The following is a 17,879-nucleotide window of genomic DNA, read 5'->3' as shown; positions in this document are numbered from 1 at the left end:
GCTGGAATCCCTGCACCTATATATTTTGGAGCTTTAATGGATTCCACATGTTTACACTGGCCAACTTTTAAATGTGGTGAGTCAGGGGCATGCAGGATATATGATTCTACCACTTTCAGGTAAAGATGACTTTTTTACATTTGTTTTCTTAGCACAGACTGCACAAAATGGGACCAATTGTGGCTAATATTTTCTTTGTCAAGTGACTAGTCAACATTTTTGCTTTGTTTCTAGAATAGATATTGGTACTATATCTCCATTTTTATTTATATACTAAAATTTTATTCCCTCAGTATTTTCAAAGTACTTGATAGATAAAGCATGGATGATTTCCTTAACCTAGTCTTTCAAAATGTTGTTTGTTAAATTGGTTGCAGTCAATACATTATTGAAGGTAATGTCTTTACATAAGCTACCCATCTAAATTATATTATTCTCTAAAGCAACATTTTTCCTCTCATGGCACACATAAACTAATTACTAAAATTCTGTGGTAAAAAATATATGACAAAAAATAGGTATAATTTGGATTCATTCACATGGAACAGCTATTGTGTTGGCTGTTGTCATTTCTTTTTTTTATTTGACAAACTAAGGGAAAAGAGGTCAGTGCCCCTGACTAAACAGTTATGTATTGCATGTTTTAAAAACTTCTGCAGCTTACCAGTGTGCCTGCCCTGGCACACCAGTTGAAAATCGCTGCTCTAAAGTATCTCCATTTCATCCTACATCATTTTAGTATCTTACTAGCTTGAATCCTTACTTCCTTGCACCGTCTACCGTCCAATCTACAAAGTGATACTTGTTCTTTCTCATCGAATTTCACAAACAATATTCTTCATGTCTCTTAAAGGCTTATTATATTTTTGTTAATATAGATATGATTTCAACAAAACACGTGATAATATTAACCTAAACAAAATCCTTCCATTTTAAATCTTTCTGCTTTAAGTTCTTTTTCATTTGATACCTGAATATGGTTTAATTTTGTATTAAGTTCTCCTGATGGGACAGTAAGAAAAGTCTTTCATTTACTAAGAAAAAATTTTAGGTTTGTTTAAAACATTCTAAGATCTTATCTTGGTCAGTGAAAGTACTGCCAAAGACTTCACTGTCAAGAGCTGTGAAAAGAGCAGACAGCATGAGGTCCTTGTCTTCCTCCATTCCCCTTCTCCCTGCAGTGCCACAGGGGTAACGTGAAGGTGGGTCCAGCTACGTACTGTGCAGGCAACAGATTTGCATCGTCCTGAGAACCCTGAGGATTGCTAGTGTAGGTTGTCTTCATCCTGCTACTAGGATTCCTGTAGATAGTAGCCTGCATTAAATGCTATTTCAGACAAAATAATTACATAATTGGTACCATCCTCTGTCAGTCAGATTGATTAGGGTGGCCGATAAAATATACTAATGAGAAAATTCACCGTAAACTAATATAGTATAGAATCAAGAGGTAGATGTTGGTAGAGAATTCTCCATGGTTGCTTTGCCTTTCTGCATAGCTTGCTGGCAGAGGCTTTTGTTCTGTACTAGATTTTCAAGGATGTTTGAACAGTGTGTGACCTTGGAAGGTATAGATAGTGCTTCCTTCTGGAGCAGAGTGTCCAAGACGATAAAGATAAAATCTCCTCCTGGTACTAATATTGGCAGATTTGCTTGCAACCCATTTAAAAGTTTGGGATTTCCTAAACTCGAGATCTCTTAGGTGTGATCTAACTCCACTGTGTGTATAACATTCAACTAAGTCTCCTTCTGTGCCACCCCTTTGGGACTTGGAGATTAAGGATAACCAACCTGGACATTAAGCTTGTCAGTAAAAAGGTCCTTTGTCTCTGACCACGAAGTCTTGTATCTTTTGCCAGCATCCATGCAAATATGGCAAACTAAACCTTCAGCTTGAAATCCCGGTAAAATCTAAAACTTTTAAATTGTTTTTGAGAACAAAAATACTGATTGACTCTAAATTGTGCCAAAATTTAAGCATAATCACTTACACTTATTTCCATTAATAGAAAGGGAAAAATATTAAGAAAAATTCAATGTAATGAGAAATAGGAAAATAAAAACACACACAATAAGTTAAAAGCCTCAATATATCAGGTCCCAAAATAAATGTAACTGATTGAACTTGCTTTTTAAATGATAGTGACTTTCATATTAGAGTTTTCAAAATTCTAGTTTTATGTTATTTATAAGAGACAGACTAAAAGCTGTAATGCAAAGAAAGGTTGAAGACAAAGGTCAGAAAGGACATTCCAGGCAGATATTAGATAAAGCCTCTATTATTACATTAATGACTATGAAACAAAATAGAATTTAAAGTGAAAAGAATTAATAGAGTTAAAGAGGACATTCTTAATAATAGAAATACATTACCAAGAATATAGAAGAGTTATGAGCCCATAGAAATCTATATCAACATAACCTCAAATATATAAAACAAAAATTCACAAAATTATAATAAAAATCTATAAATCAGAGTGGAAAGTTTCAACACACTTCTCCAAGTGAATATGAAATATAGACAAAAAAATTAGTGAGGATACAGAATATTTGGACTGCCAAATTGCATAAGAGTTATCTCATAGATCTATAACAATTTTTAATCAAAAAATCAGAATATATATTGTTCTCACATCTATGATAAATATTTATAACAATTGACCAGGTACTATGCCACAAAGAATATTTTTTCAAAATTCCAAATATTGATACTTTATAACCTCTGTTTTCTGTCCCCAGTGCAATGGAATGAGAAATCTGTGATAGAAATATGGCCAAACACTACATGTTTGGAATTGCTTGTGGATCAAAAAATAAGTTATAATAAAAATAATTAGCTGGAACTCTAGGTCAATGAAAAGAATTGAATAGGAAAACTTATCGGATAAAGCTAAATCAGTACTCAAAGTTGTATTTAGAACTTTAAATATAATTATTTTTTAAAAATATTGAATATTAATGAACTCAAAATTTAGAAAAGAACAACAAAGTAAGAACAAGTTGATAGGTTATTCAATAACTTACATATTGATGTAATTCTCATCTCAGATAGGAACAACACATACAATATATTTTTATAATTTCAAAGGATGTACCTAAATTCAAAGACAAAATAAACATCATCCTGGACATCCTGTTTACGGAACCAGAAATTGAACAGAAACATAAAGGGAGTAAGCATAGCTGAGTTCAAAGGCTGAACGCAAAGGTTCTAAGACTAGAAAGAGGCAGCTGTTTCTGGGAGATCAGTTTTCAAAGGAAAATAAAGTACTTCTTAAGAGTTAAGAGACTAGCTCCAGAGTTGATGCTTTAATTTAAGTAGTGGGGTAGAACACCCTTGGCCTGGGTTGAACAGTGTTCCTCAAAATTTTATGTCCACCTATCAACTCAGAATATTTTATTTGGATATAGGGTCTTTGCAAATGGAATTAGTTAAATTAAGATGAGGTCATAGTGGATTAGAATGGGTCCTAAATCCAGTCACATAGAGAGAATGTCTTGGTGCATCTACAAACCAAAGGATGCTGAGGATGGCTGGCAACTAGTCACAGCTAGGAAGAATAGAGGAAGGCTTCTTTCCTGGAGCCTTCAGAGGAAGCCTAAATTTCAGACTTCTATCCTCCAGAATTAGGAGAGAATAATTTTTTTTTGTTTTGTTTTAAACCATCACATTTGTGGTGCTTTGTTACAGCAGCCCAAGGAAACTAACATAATACTCATTGTAAATGAGTTAAAAACAAACAAACAAACAAACAAACAAAAACACCTAGTGCACTGTTGGTGGGAATGCAGACTGGTGCAGCCACTGTGGAAAACAGTATGGAGTTTCCTTAAAAAACTAAAAATGGAGCTGCCTTTCGATCCAGCAATTCCACTGCTAAGATTATACCTAAAGAATCCTGAAATGCCAATTCAAAAGAACCTATGCACCCCTGTGTTCATAGCAGTGCTATTTATAATAGCCAAGTGCTGGAAACAGCCTAAGTGCCCATCTGTGGATGAGTGGATCAAAAAACTGTGGTACATTTACACAGTGGAATACTACGCAGCAAAAGAAAGAAGGAACTCCTACCATTTGCAACAACATGGATGGAACTAGAGAGAATTATGCTTAGCAAAATAAGCCAGGAAATGAAAGAAAAATACCACATGATGTCACCTAATAATGGAAACTAATGAACAACACAAACAAACAAGCAAAATTGAACCAGTGGCATGTAAACAAGGAGCAGACTAACAGTGACCAGAGGGAAGGGGAGGAGGGAGTGGGGAAAAGGGGGTAAGAAGAAGGAAGGGTCTAGTTAAGGAACTAGTATAAATGACCCACGGACATGGACAATGGGGTGGGTATTGACTGTGGGAGAAGGGGTGGGCATGATAAGGGGGAGTAATGGGGGAAAAAGTGAGACAACTGTGATAGAAAAACAATAAATAAATCAAAAAATTAAAAAACAAAACAAAAAATCCCACCCAACCTTTTGGAGATCATTGCTGCATTAGTAAGGAAGGAATAGAATAATACAGAGATACACCCAAGAACTAAAGCAAGCGATGTGCTCCTTCTGTGAGTATTCCCAGTATCACTATGAAAAATCACTCTTATAAGGGCTAGGTTGGCCTAAAAACTTGGGGAATTGGAAAAAACAAAGGCAAATTTGTAATATTTGGAGGAGAGATGTAAAGAAACAAACTAGGAAAACAAAACTAAAACAACCAACCAACCAATAACAAAATACTGCAAATGAGCTTTTAAACTAAAACTTTAAATACATGGATAAATCCAATATCAAAAAAGATAAGCACATAAATTACCATTTGAAACATGATTTCATTCCAGATTAAACTTAAGAGTATAACAAACGTTTTAAAATAAGAATGCCTAACCAGCTCAATAGGTTTAAAAATAGTAAATGGATGGCATTTAATATCCATTAAAAATGAACAAGAAATGATGATAAAAACACTAGAAAAAATAAGAATACAAAGAAAGAACACTTAGAAATATTAGAGATTAAATGTATTACATTGAGATAATAAAGGAAATCCTAAATATGTAATAAATTTAAAGTCAGTGTGATTAAAATCAGAATTGATGAATTGGAAGAGAGTGCAAGAATTTATCTAGCATGTAAATTAATGATCTGAACTGATTAAACAAAAATGAACTACAAGTAACATTAAAGATCAACTAACAAAGTATGTATTTCAGAAAATTTCTTTTAAAAAAAAAGAAGGAAGGAAATAACAAAAATAAATTAAAGACTTAATGGCTTAGAATTTCCTAGAATTTAAAAGAGACATAAAATTTCAAATCCAAAGTGCATTTCAAATGCCCACTGGAATAAATATAAAGAGACATAGCATAGTAAAATTACAAACCATCAAGGTAAAATAGAAAAAGAACAACATAAAAGTTACCTAGAGAAATAAACACGTAACTTACAAAGAAATAAAAATTGGACCGATTGCTAGTAGGTTATCAGCAACAGTAGTTCGTAGTATCTTTATGATCTTTATTGCTTTTGGTTTGGGGCGAAATTAAACACAGACCAAAGAGCAAGAAATGGGAAAATATGGTTGCATATAAAATTCAAAATTTTCTTTACAACTGAAGATATTATAGACAATGCAGAATGATGGAAAATAACTTGTGAACATAGGAACCTACAGATAGTAAATAAAGACCATGAAGAGAACTATTGTGCAATATTTATGAAGTTGTGTGCTCAATATTCTAAGACCCTTAGCTATATTTTAGAGAAACTCTTCCTCACATGCACAGAGAAACATGTAAAAGGAGATTTGTTGCAGTAATGTAGATATTAGAAAAATTTAACTGATAAAAGTGTCCAATAGGAAACTAGATTAATAAGTGTGGTGTGTTCCTACAATGGGATATGGTGCAACAGTTAAAACATAAAGTGAAATTGCATGTGTAAACATAGTTTGAAAATGGTGAGCTAATGGAGGAATTTTCAGAATAAAACATACAGTATTATGTCAAATTTTAAAATGTAAAAGCATATAAAATAATTGTGTATATCATGAATATATAATTATCCTTTATAAAACTATAAAAATAAACTAGGGACAAAATCTACAAAGTTGAACATAATGTTATATCTGGGATGGGTTAGAAGGTAGTAGGATTATAGGGGTACACAGGGGACTTAAATGTATTAGTACTTTCTTCTGAATTGGTCTGAAATAAAAATAGGAAAATTTAGTCATTTAAAAAACCTGGGTGGTGAGTGAAGATGTTTACTTTTTTAAATGTATTCTTCAAATGTTTCACAATATAATAAAATATTGGAAGTAGGAAGATGAAAATAAAAAGCACAAATTAATAGACTACACATCCTAAGTATAACCAAAAAATTAAAATTGTGTTTTTGAAAAGTTTAAATATAATAATGAGAATTATCTGGACAAAGAGAGATGATGCAAATAAACACTATTAAGAAAAAAATGGGAATATAAGTAATTACTTATATACTTTAGATCTAACAATTTGGAAACACATTAAATGAGAATTTTCTAAACAAATATATATTACCAAAATTTTACTACAAATATGTAAAAAACACAAACATTTGAATAGCTATTTAAACTGAATAAATAAAAATTTCCATCACTCAAAGCACCAAATCCCAAGGTTTTTAAGACAAGTTTTACATACCTTCAATGAAGTGATGATAATCAATGGTGATGCTTTGGGAGCATTCTTATTAAATACTTGAATAGAAGTGCAATCACTGTCAGTATTAAATTTAAGTTGGAGGATCTAGTCAATGTAAAAGAAAATAAAAATAGCAACAAAAGATTAGAAAAGAAGAAAAATATTGGATTTTCTGGATGAAAAATTTCAAAGAAAGTTATTTTAACAAACAAGCAAGTTTCGCATAGTTGCTTATATTTGATCAACATGCAAAACAATTAGCTGGTGTTGTTCTGATGGGAATAAAATATTAATAATTAAAGACATGCAAAACTAGTTTGTATTCACCACACTTTCTGTGTAAGATTTAATATGTTTTAACATTTTCTTTTGATAGATACCTCTACCTTGGATTGCCAATAGCACTAAGAGGATTAAGCTTTATTCCAGCCCTTTTGATCCTAATTCTTTTGAGGAAGTATCAGCTACCTGGTGAAAATGCCTCTTCAGGAACTGTGCCTGTAAGGGCAAAGGTTACAGGGAAGGAAAATGCGTGCCAAGAAATGGATCAAATTCCCAAAGCTCTGAATAATGATGAATTGAAAACTAAACTGTAATGCCTTATTATATCATGTTTCCCAGAGTTGGAGTACACACTATAACTTAATTGTCTTTAAAATCAATAGAGGTACTGCAGCTAACCTCTTCTTGTTTTTAAGAACCCCAAACAATATTTTTTTTACTCAAGATGAAAAAATGTTCACTGATGGTATTTCTGACACATTAATGGCACTTGAGGTTTTCCTCAGATGGACATTTGTAACAACCATCAAAACAGGATATTAAAGTCAGCTTTATTTTTATGGTAAAATCGCAATCTCTCTTTTAACTTATGAACATAAGAGTATATTTCTGATGTCATTTCCCAAATGATTCTAAAAATTTCCTATCATGAAAATCTATTTACTGCCATAAAATTTCTGCTTTGATATTGGGGTTCTTTAGAGACTGAAATTCTCCTCCTGTTTATGTGAATATTTAAGTATTTTATTCCAATGATTACTTCCAAGTAAAAGAAGCCTCCGCCTTCTTGTCTTATTTTGAAATTGTTCTTTAACTCCTCCTACTCATTTCATACGTGACTTTGAAAGTAGATTACTCATCAGTGTGCCATCACAGGCTTTCAGTTCATCCCCTGTTTTGTTACCATGTCCTATGTTTGTTCATTTTGTTCAGAGTACTGCCGAACTGAATCAGGTTATTAAAAATCATGTAGCAAAGGCTGTTGGAATTCTTTTTCAGCAATTCAAACTGGACGACTCTCTTAAAAACAAGTGTCTGAATGAAAGGATAATATTAGAAAAACACTGGTCCTTAATGGCTGCTTGTAGTAAAGATATTGTCAAAGGAACACTTTCCCAGACTCAGGAGTCCTCCTCAGGCCACTGTTTATGCCACTTATGGTGTCTTAAAGCACAAGCACTGGATTGTCCATAAGCCACTTTAGAGAATGAAATTTTCGAAAGTGGACTCTGTTACGAAACTAAAGTTAATAAAATTTAAGATACACATTTGAAACTAAATCTACTTTGAAAAACAAACAAAAAAACTAAATCTACTCAAAGTATTATTTTATAACATGGAAACAGTACAAGAGCCTTATGGAAAATACAGAGTTTTGGGTTCAAGAAAGTAGAATGAACAACCATGCTTACCTACTCCTTTATCTCTCTCCTTATTCTTTATCCCATTGAAATTATAGAGAATATACATAAAATCATATCAATCCCTAATGGTGAAGAATGCAGAAAGGAAGAATGGGAGAATGCTTACTTATGTGAAATATAAAGGGAATGGGATAGAACACATTAGAAGGAGTTATAATCCAGAATGTACTTAGAAGAAGCCTGGAATGTAGGTTGGAGCTTCTGGCTGCAAGTTCAAAAAATACAAGTTGGTAGCTGGACAGAATATAGGCCAGCTACTTGAAGGACTGTGTACGGATATTTTTCAGACCAGCATGGTTTGTTGAACAATTGGATGTGCCAGATGAAAAAAAGCAACTCAGATGAAAAAGACTGAGTAGAAAAGGTTTTGGGGGAAGAATTAAGACAATTTTTGGACTTGTGAAGTTTGAAACTTCATCTCTGAATATATGAAAAATAAACATGATTCAAGACAGGGACAATGTTGAAACAGGAGAGAGGAGCTAAAACCATTGAAAATGAAGACTGTAATTCAGGGTAGGTGTAGCTGCAGCAACGAGGTCCAGCTGAGTGTTACAGCCTGATGACACTGAATTTGGAGCCGCTTTTTCTGGAGGGGAGGGAGTGAAGAAAATGGTCTGGAAGCTAAAAAGAGGAGCAAGGACTTACAAATAGATGTCCAGAGTAGGGGGAAAAAGTAAAGTTACCACTAAAAAGTATTGCGGGTGAGCAGTATCGTCAGAAGAAACCCAGATTTTTGTTAGAGTGCAGGGGGGAAGAGAAGGCTCATTTATGATTTTGAGAATATAGATGCTCTTGGTGAGGCAGGACTCTAAGTTCCAGAGAACAAAGTGAAAGAGAGCAAATTTGGGAAATGAAGCCTGAGAGGAAAAGGTAGATACGTGGAGGTGTATGGAAATTAGACATGAAAATTAGAAGAAAGAGAATGGGAGAGAACTTGGAATTCTGAAGCTTTTGGAGGGACTGACGTAATCAGCTCTGACAGATTTCAAGGCAGATCGTGTTGATGAGTATCAAAATTGGGAGGGGTCATGACTGGCCTCTTTTATGACTCTTGTTATAGAGGCAGACTGGAGAAGCCGAGTCTTCCTTGAGTATCAGTGGCTCTGTCCTGACTTCTATTGATAAAGCGATCAGAGAACGCTGAGTCTTGCTCTGTGTACAGTTCACCTACTTGAACACCCTCAGTGGAGAAGAGTAGGCCCACAGAGACATGGTTTTGGGCCCAGTTCCGTGGGATCACCCTTATATTCTACGTGGGAAGATGGCATTTTACTTGAAAACATAGGGTTTTCTCTTGACCCTTCTTGGTGGAAGAAAAAAGATCAGCGAATGTGAGTATTGGAGTGCTTTGCAATTCCTCATAACTGCTGTTGTTAAGAGTTCAGGGGGCCTTGGAAAGTCAGTTCTTATTCTGATCACTTGCACTCCTTCATGACAAGGCAGAGGTAATTGCATAGCAGACAGTAGAGAAGAGAAACAGCAGAGAAACAGGTAGTGGGTATTCTAGGGTCATTACTTTTCTTATTTAATATTGTGGGGAGTCTAATTTAATGGAATTAGAAAAATTTAGTATATTATTTAGAATTCTAAATGTAAGCAATCTTTATAGGGCCTTAAAAAGTAAGAACTTCATAAAACACAGAAATTGGACAAAGAAATGTAAAAGGAAGGGGAGAGAATAAGCATTCTTCATATTTTATAGCATAAAGTTAAAATATCTTTTAAATTTGATAAATTAAGATAAATATTGGCATACATATATTATTTGAATTGCTCAAAAGTTGTTGCCTCAGTAAAATCTCAGACGTTTCTCTTAGCAATATTTTTTTCTGACCTATCTCTTTGAACAAATAAAATAAAACAAAACAAAACAAAAACAAATGGGACTACATCAACTAAAAGTTGATGGAAACCATCAACAAAACAAAAAGACAACCTACTGAATGGGAGAACATATTTGCCAATGATACACTGGATAAGGGGTTAATATACAAAATTTATAAGGAATTCATACAACTTAACACCAAAAAAAAATCCAATTTAGAATAGACACTTCTCCAAAGAGGACATACAGATGGCCAATAGACATATGAAAAGATGTTAAACATCACTAATCATCAGAGAGATGCAAGTTAAAACCACAGTGAGATATCACCTCAACCTGTCAGAGGAGCTATCATCTCTAAAGCAACAAACAAGTGCTGGTGAGGATGTGGAGAAAAGAGAACCCTTTCGTACTGTTGCTGGAAATGCTGATTGGTGCAGCCTCTATGGAAAACAGTATGGAGGTTCCTCAAAAGACTAAAAACGTAGCAGCCTTATGACCCAGTGATTCCACTTCTGAGTATATATCCAAAGAAACCCAAATTTCTAATTGAAAAGAATATATGCACCCTTATGGTCACTGCAGCTTTATGTACAATAGCAAATACATATGGAAGCAAACCAAGTGCCCATCAATAGATGAATGGATAAGAAAGTCGTGGTGCGTATAGACAACGGGATATTATTTGGCCATAAAAAAAGAATAAAATATTACCATTTATGATAGAATGGATGGACCTAGAAGATATTATGCTAAGTGAAATAAGTTAGATAAAGATAAATGTCCTATGAATCTCACTTATATGTAATATCTAAGAATAAAATAAACAAAGTTGAAACAAGACTCAATGATACAAAGAACAAAGTGATGATCAACAGAAGAGAGGGTCTTTGGGGGACTGGGTGAAAAAGGTAAAGGAATTAAGAAGTGCAAACTGATAGTTACAATACAGTTATGAGGAGGTAAAGTACAGCATAGAAAATATGGTCAATAATATTGTAATAACTATATATGATGCCAGGTGGGTGCTGGAAATATTGGGGTTAACACTTTGTAAAATGCCTGATTGTCTAACCACTATGCTGCATACTTGAAACCAATACAACATAATATTGAATGTAAACTGTAGTTAAAAAAAAAATGGAATAGTAGAATAAAAAGTGATTGCCTCTGTGACACTGGATTATCATGAGGAGGGGAAAAGAATGATACATTTATCTTTCACTTCAGTTTCTTTTGTACTCTGATTTTTCCTGTGTGTATAAAACATGATTAAAAATGATATTTTATAAAAATAACACATCAGCAAAAATCATAAAAAATAAGAATGTATTTTACAGAAAGTGATGAGACTGAGTCTTCCAATGATGAGTTGCTGACACTCCCTAATGTTGTTTATTGAACAATTATTTTTTTCATTTCTGTACTTGTTTCTAGAGGTTATGTGTGTTGGTGTGTATACGTGAGGCAGGTGATAACTAAGCTGTAGGCTGTAGAATTCAAGTAGAATTCAATTGGTGTCATTTCATTTGAGTGAACACACAGACACAGAAAACACAGAACAACAAATAAGAGTACAAGGGAACTTTAAAAATTATGGATATATGGTGAGTCACTAAGTAATCAATTTTTTGCCTAAGCAGCTCATTCAGGTCTTGGTGGGAAATGATGACTCTGGATTGATGAAGTGAAAGAAAAATATCCAGTCCCCAGTAACAGAATAGTGGAAGCAAATGTAAGAATATCTCCTTTGCTGCTGGCTATGTACAGCAATTACAGTTTTGATCAATGAGATATTGGCAGAGGCTTGATAATTGGGAAGGGATTTCTTTCTAAAATAAAAAGAAAGCTTTCTAAGAAGATATTTTGCCCTTCTTCCTATCTGAACTGTGGGTATTGAGCCTTGAAAAGGAGCAAGGAGCATCCTGCAACCAGGAGTCAAGAAGCATAAGGATGTTCCTTGATTAGACCCCTCCCCTTCTTTCCCCCCTTATCCCCCAGCCCCCATTCCTCTGGTCACTGTCAGTCTGTTCCTTGCTTCCCTGCTTCAGGTTCTATTTTGCTCATTAGTTTGTTTTTTATTCATTAGGTTCCTGTTATAGGTGGGGGGGGGGATGGGCAGGGGAGAGCAATGGGGGAAAAATTGGGACAACTGTAAAAGAACAGCAATAAAGGCAAAAAGAAAAAACGATAATTTAAAATCTTGAGAAATATAACAACTAAAACTTAGAGATAAGTCATTAAAACATTATTAAAGAAAAAAAAGAAGAAACTTAGGGACGAAAAACAATACCTGAAGGAAGGTGGAGCAGGAAGGTAGCTACAGCCTGGCTACCTGAGGCAGCGCTGAACACAGGCATCAGCCAGGGCTGGGCTAACTTTTGCAGAGTTTTAAGCTTATTAAATTTGAGAGGAGGGCCTATATAAGAAAAAATTCAAAATTATGATTATAAAATGAGGTTAAAAGTGAATATTTACTTGGAACAAGAAAAATAATCACAACAAATTCCATGTGATATTCTTTAAGATAAAACGATGATTTTAAAATCACTCCTGCCAATATTATAGCTAAATGGGAAATAGTAAAGCTTTCATGCTGATGTTGAGAGTGAGAAGATAATGCCTTCTATGGCCATTTCTATTCAATATTGTGTCCTAGCCAGGGAAATAGGGGAAAGTAAACAATTAAAATTTGTAAGGATAAGAAAAAAAACAAAACTGTCAGTGACACGTTTTGCATGTAGAAAATCCAAAAGTTACTACAGATGAACTATCATAATTAATCAGTGAATTTTAATAAAGTTCACTGTATATAAGGGACATACACAAAATCAAATTTAGTTTTTTATCTATCAAGAAAAGTTAGGCAATTATATTAGCAAGGCATAATATTAGGTCTGCTAAAACTTTTGTTGATTTTTTTTTCCATAAGATGGCTCTAATAGTGTTTAGTTGTCTTTAACTTCATTCAATATAATTTTGGTAGATTGTTTTGTGACTGCTGTCATATCTGCATGCATTTATTTTATTTTATTTTATTTTTTAAGTATATTTTATTGATTATATTGTTACAATAGTTCCAATGTTTTCCCCTTTGCTCCCCTCCGTCCAGCACCCCCCTTCCCCAACAATCCCCTCTCCCAAGTCCATGCCCATGGGTCGTACATACAAGCTCTCTTGCCTCACCCTTTCATATATTCTTCTTCTTCTTTTTAAAAAACAATTAATTAATTAGTTAAATATTTTAACAATAAAAAATAACAATCCCTCCCTCTCAGACTTAAGACCCTTTACAATCTTATAAAGGACAATGGGCAAAGGTCTCGAGCTCCTCTAGCTGCTTCAAGCTGGACATGGTCGTCGTCCTACCTACCCTTGGGTCAAGAAATCCCTAATAAGAGTAGGGGTGCGGAGGGGAGGGTGGCCTTCCCACAAGGGGAAGGATCGTGCAGACTCCAGGTTGGTTGGCTGTCTCTGGACAATGGCGTGCTTGGTTTAACAGGCTGGCATCCTTGTTGTATTCTGGGGGCAACAGGGTTAAAGGACATCATTCAATCCGTAACCACTAGATGACAAAAGACAGGTATTAATTTTTCAAAGTCCCACATTAGGGAAAAGAAGGGCTTCTTTGGAGGAAGGTATGCCAGGTACATCTCACCTGTCCAAAACCCTTTTGCCCATTATACTTAGTTTGGACTGAGGGAAATATTTTAGGTTTCCCCCCTCTCAGGCCTCTGGGCTCTTTCTGTCCAAGCCATTAGGATAGAAAAGAGAAACCAGTTTTAAAATGAAGCCCACAGACCACCCTGTTCTTCACCAACCCAGCCACTTAGTTCAGCCAAACCATTGAATCTCAGGAGGCAGCAATGCAGACAGGATTAAGTGAGGCCTATATGTACAGACAATCACTCAGGTAATGAGATCGTAGGCTTATGCCCTTTGAAAACAGAAAACACATGTTAATTTATGTAACATAACCCACACACAAGTTTATAGATCTGTAGGACTGTCTTATCAGAAAGACATCCAGTTGCAAGACATTTGACATTCTTCTTACCTGTAAGTTAAACATCTTTGATAATGCCACATAGTTTAACTTTCAAATGAAAACAAATTTTAAATGAAAAGAAACTTTAAAGATGGTAGTTGCAACACTTTATAGTTTACCACTGGGCATTGTGATCTTCTTTGAATCGTGATTTTTCTCCCTAAGATTACCCTCCTTGTCATTAAAGGGACTGCATTAAGTCCATTTTTAATTTATCCTGTTCATTTGCATAAACACAACAAGAGCAGCAAATGATCACTTATGATCTTTAGTTCTGCTTTGCTGGAACTTACGCAAGGAACATTTAGGGTGACCTTCAGTCTGCCCTTCAAGGCACAGAAGCAGATCCACATACCTGGCATTCAGCCTTGTCTGTAAACACCTGTCTTTTCCAGGTCCTTCTGGTTTTCCATTGTGCCTTAAGGTACCTTCTAGCCATCTTTCAGGAAAACAACCTTCATTCCATCCCTGGAAAGATTGCTATGGACCGCTCATCCATCCAAGGTACCAGGCCTTCTATCTCGTGGACTTTTATTACCTTTGAAAGTCAGTCCCAGTTGCTCAGGGCTTTTTGGTAACAACCAAAGCCCAAGCATGTCTCCTTTAGGCATGACATTCCAGTCAAAGTCTTAGTTAAAAAAGAAAAAAAAAAAAAAACCTCTATTAACAACTGGTCTTATTAGTTTTATGCAAAGCAAGTTAGGTCATTACTTATTTCTTTAGAATGCCAAATTCTGGAGGGATCAGATAGGGAGAAAAATATACAGTGTGAAGGAAAATCCTTGTCCTTCTAATATTCACTGAACTTGCATTTCTATTCTTTATATTTTTATTTTTTCCCCCCACTAAAAAAATTTCTGTTTGTTTGTTTTTCCATTACAGTTGTCTCACTTTTTTCCCCCTCTTGCTTCCCTGCACCCTGCCCCCCCCTTCTTCCACATTCAGTCTCCACCCAGTTGTCCATGTCCATGGGTCATTTATACATGTTCTTTGACTAGACCCTTCCCCTTCTTACCCCTTCTCTCTCTCCCATCTCCCCCTTTGTTACTGTTAGTTTATTCCTTGTTTACATACCTCTGGTTCAATTTTGCTCACTTGTTTGTGTTGTTCATTAGTTTCCTGTAACAGGTGATAGCATAAGGTAATTTTCTTTTGTTGCCTGGCTTATTACGCTAAGCATAATTCTCTCTAGTTCCAATCATGTTGTTGCAAATGGTAGAAGTTCCTTCTTTCTTTCAGTACTTATTCATTGTCATTTTCCCCCTTTGTACTCGTGTTCCTCTCTGTCTCTCTCTGTTTCTTCATCTTCTTAAAGCAGACCCTTTAGCATCTCTTGCAATACTGGTTTGGTGGAGATGTATTCTTTTAGCCTTCTTTTGTCTTGGAAACTCCTTATTTCACCTTCCATTTTGAATGAGAGCCTTGCTGGGTAGAGTATTCTTGGTTGTAAGCCTTTGTTTTTCATTGCTTGGAATATTTTTTGCCATTCCCTTCTGGCTCGTAGTGTTTCTGCTGAGAAATCTGATGATAGCCTTATTGGAGCTCCCTTGTATGTTATTAGTTGTTTCTCTCTTGCTGCTTTTAGGATTCTCTCTTTGTCTTTGAATGTTGGCATTTTAATTATGATGTGTCTTGAAGTGGGCCTGTTGGGGTTCATCTTCATTGGGACCCTCTGTGCTTCCTGGACTTGCATGATTCTTTCTCTCCTCATGTTAGAGAAGTTTTCTGTCATTAGTTTTTCAAAGAGGTTTTCTATCCCTTGCTCTTCTTCTTCTCCTTCTGGAATTCCTATGATATGGATATTATTACGTTTCATGTTGTCCTGCAGCTGTCTTAGAGCCTCTTCAGTCTTGTTCAGTCTTTTTTCATTTTGTTGCACTGTCTGTGAGTTTTTGTCTACATTGTCCTCCAGCTCGCTGATCCGATCTTCTGCTTCCTCTAGCCTGTTTTTAATTCCTCCTACTGTGTTCTTCAATTCAGAGATCGTATTCTTCACTTCCTCCTGGCTCTTATTGATAGCTTCCATGTCCTTTTTGATGCTGGTATAATTCTCAGTAAGTTCCTTATAGTTCTTCTGGAGTTCACTGTAGTTTTTCTGGAGTTCTTTGTAGTTTCCGCTGAGCTCATTGAGTTTCTCCATAATCCATGCTTTCAATTCCATATCTGATAGTTGGCTCCCCTCTATTTCATTTAGCACTCTTTCTGGGGACTCTACCTTTCCTTTCGATGGGGGGTTGTTTCTCTGTCTCCCCATTTTTGTGACTCCTATTGTTTGTTGGTGCTTCTTAGAATGATCTGCACTTCCTGGATCTGCCCCTGGTGGCGTCAGATCTTGTACCAGTCTGGGCCTAGGCAGCCTGTTGGAGACTTCCAGGGATCTACTGCCTTTGTCTGACTCCTTTAGTTGTTAATCTATTCAATCTGTGATGAGCTGTCAGGCTTAAGGACCGTGGGTGTGGCAGCTTAATTCCTGTAGGCAGGGCCTTTGCTTCCCCTCAGGCTGATGCCACTTGGCCGGGAATGGTCTGCCTGCAGTGTGGGGATGAGTCAGCACTGGGACCCAGCCGGCCACTTCCCCAGCTCTCCCCTCAAAGCCACCACACCAAACTATCCCCAAGCATCTCCAGTCCTCTCTGCCTTCCCTCTGCTTGTGCCCAGGGTAAGTGGGGGCAGAATATTTTCATATGTGATCCGCTTAAGAGCTCTTTTTCTCCAGCTGTTTCTCTCCGGCTAGCAAGAAACCCTGTGGCTTTTCGCTTTTCTCAGCTGGATACTATTTTACTTTCCACCCTGTTGCTGTAGGCTGGCAAGCTCAGCTGGGGGTTTAGACCCTGCCCTTCTCAGGGTGAATCCCCGGCTGCTGAGCTGTTTCTCAGTCCCTTCAGCTGCCACCCGTGTGAGCCCAGACAGCCCTTCCGCGTCTCCGCACTCCCTACCAGTCACGTTGTGATGTAGCGGCCTTTTCTGTCTCTCCGTGGTTATAAGACTTCTCTCCAGCTGGTGTTCGGTTGGTTATTCCAGATGATTTCTCCAAAATTACATTGTAAATCCAGACTAGTTCTAGGAGGAGGTTAGTGTAGCTTCCACTTACTCCTCCGCCACCTTGTTTCTCCCTCTGCATGCATTTAAAAAAACATCAAAATTGGTGAATTTTTGTGTAGCAATTTTCATATTGAAGATGGAAGAAAATACACAACATTTTCGGTGTATTATGCTTTATTATTTCAAGAAAGGTAAAAATGCAACTGAACGCAAAAGATGTGTACAGTGTATGGAGAAGGTGCTGTGACTGATGGAATGTGTCAGAAGTGGTTTGTGAAGTTTCGTGCTGGAGATTTCTCACTGGATGATGCTCCACAGTCAAGTAGACCAGTTGAAGTTGATAGTGATCAATCGAGACATTAATTGAGAAAAATCAATGATAGCCGACGTACACAAAAAATCCAATTCAATGAAGTTTTTGGTAAAAATGAAAAATGTGTCTTTTATTTTATGGAAAACAAACGAAACAGATTTTTGGCCAACCAAATATTTAGCATAGCATCAAAAAAGAAAAATCTTAGTAATAAATCATATAACATACCTCCAAAACCACGAAAGAGCTCAGAGAAATTGAGA

At 35.9% G+C, this 17,879-nt stretch overlaps 1 protein-coding gene across 1 annotated transcript in view; it reads left to right on the top strand.

The window, feature by feature from the left end:
• SLCO1A2 (solute carrier organic anion transporter family member 1A2) overlaps positions 1–7,529 on the top strand; it is a 93,226-nt gene extending 85,697 nt beyond the window's left edge. The window contains exons 16-17 of the mRNA XM_090272896.1: positions 2–119; positions 7,056–7,529. Of these exons, the coding sequence (XP_090129022.1) occupies positions 2–119; positions 7,056–7,275 (338 nt within the window). The 3' untranslated portion in view covers positions 7,276–7,529. The remainder of the gene's footprint in view (position 1; positions 120–7,055) is intronic.
• The last annotated feature ends 10,350 nt before the right edge of the window (positions 7,530–17,879 follow it).

This window comes from Furipterus horrens, unplaced genomic scaffold (assembly GCF_987537825.1).
Source record: "Furipterus horrens unplaced genomic scaffold, mFurHor1.1.pri manual_scaffold_4, whole genome shotgun sequence".
Taxonomy (NCBI): Eukaryota; Metazoa; Chordata; class Mammalia; order Chiroptera; family Furipteridae; genus Furipterus; species Furipterus horrens.
Note: the sequence above shows the minus strand (reverse complement) of the source record. Positions and strands in the feature narration are given on the sequence as shown.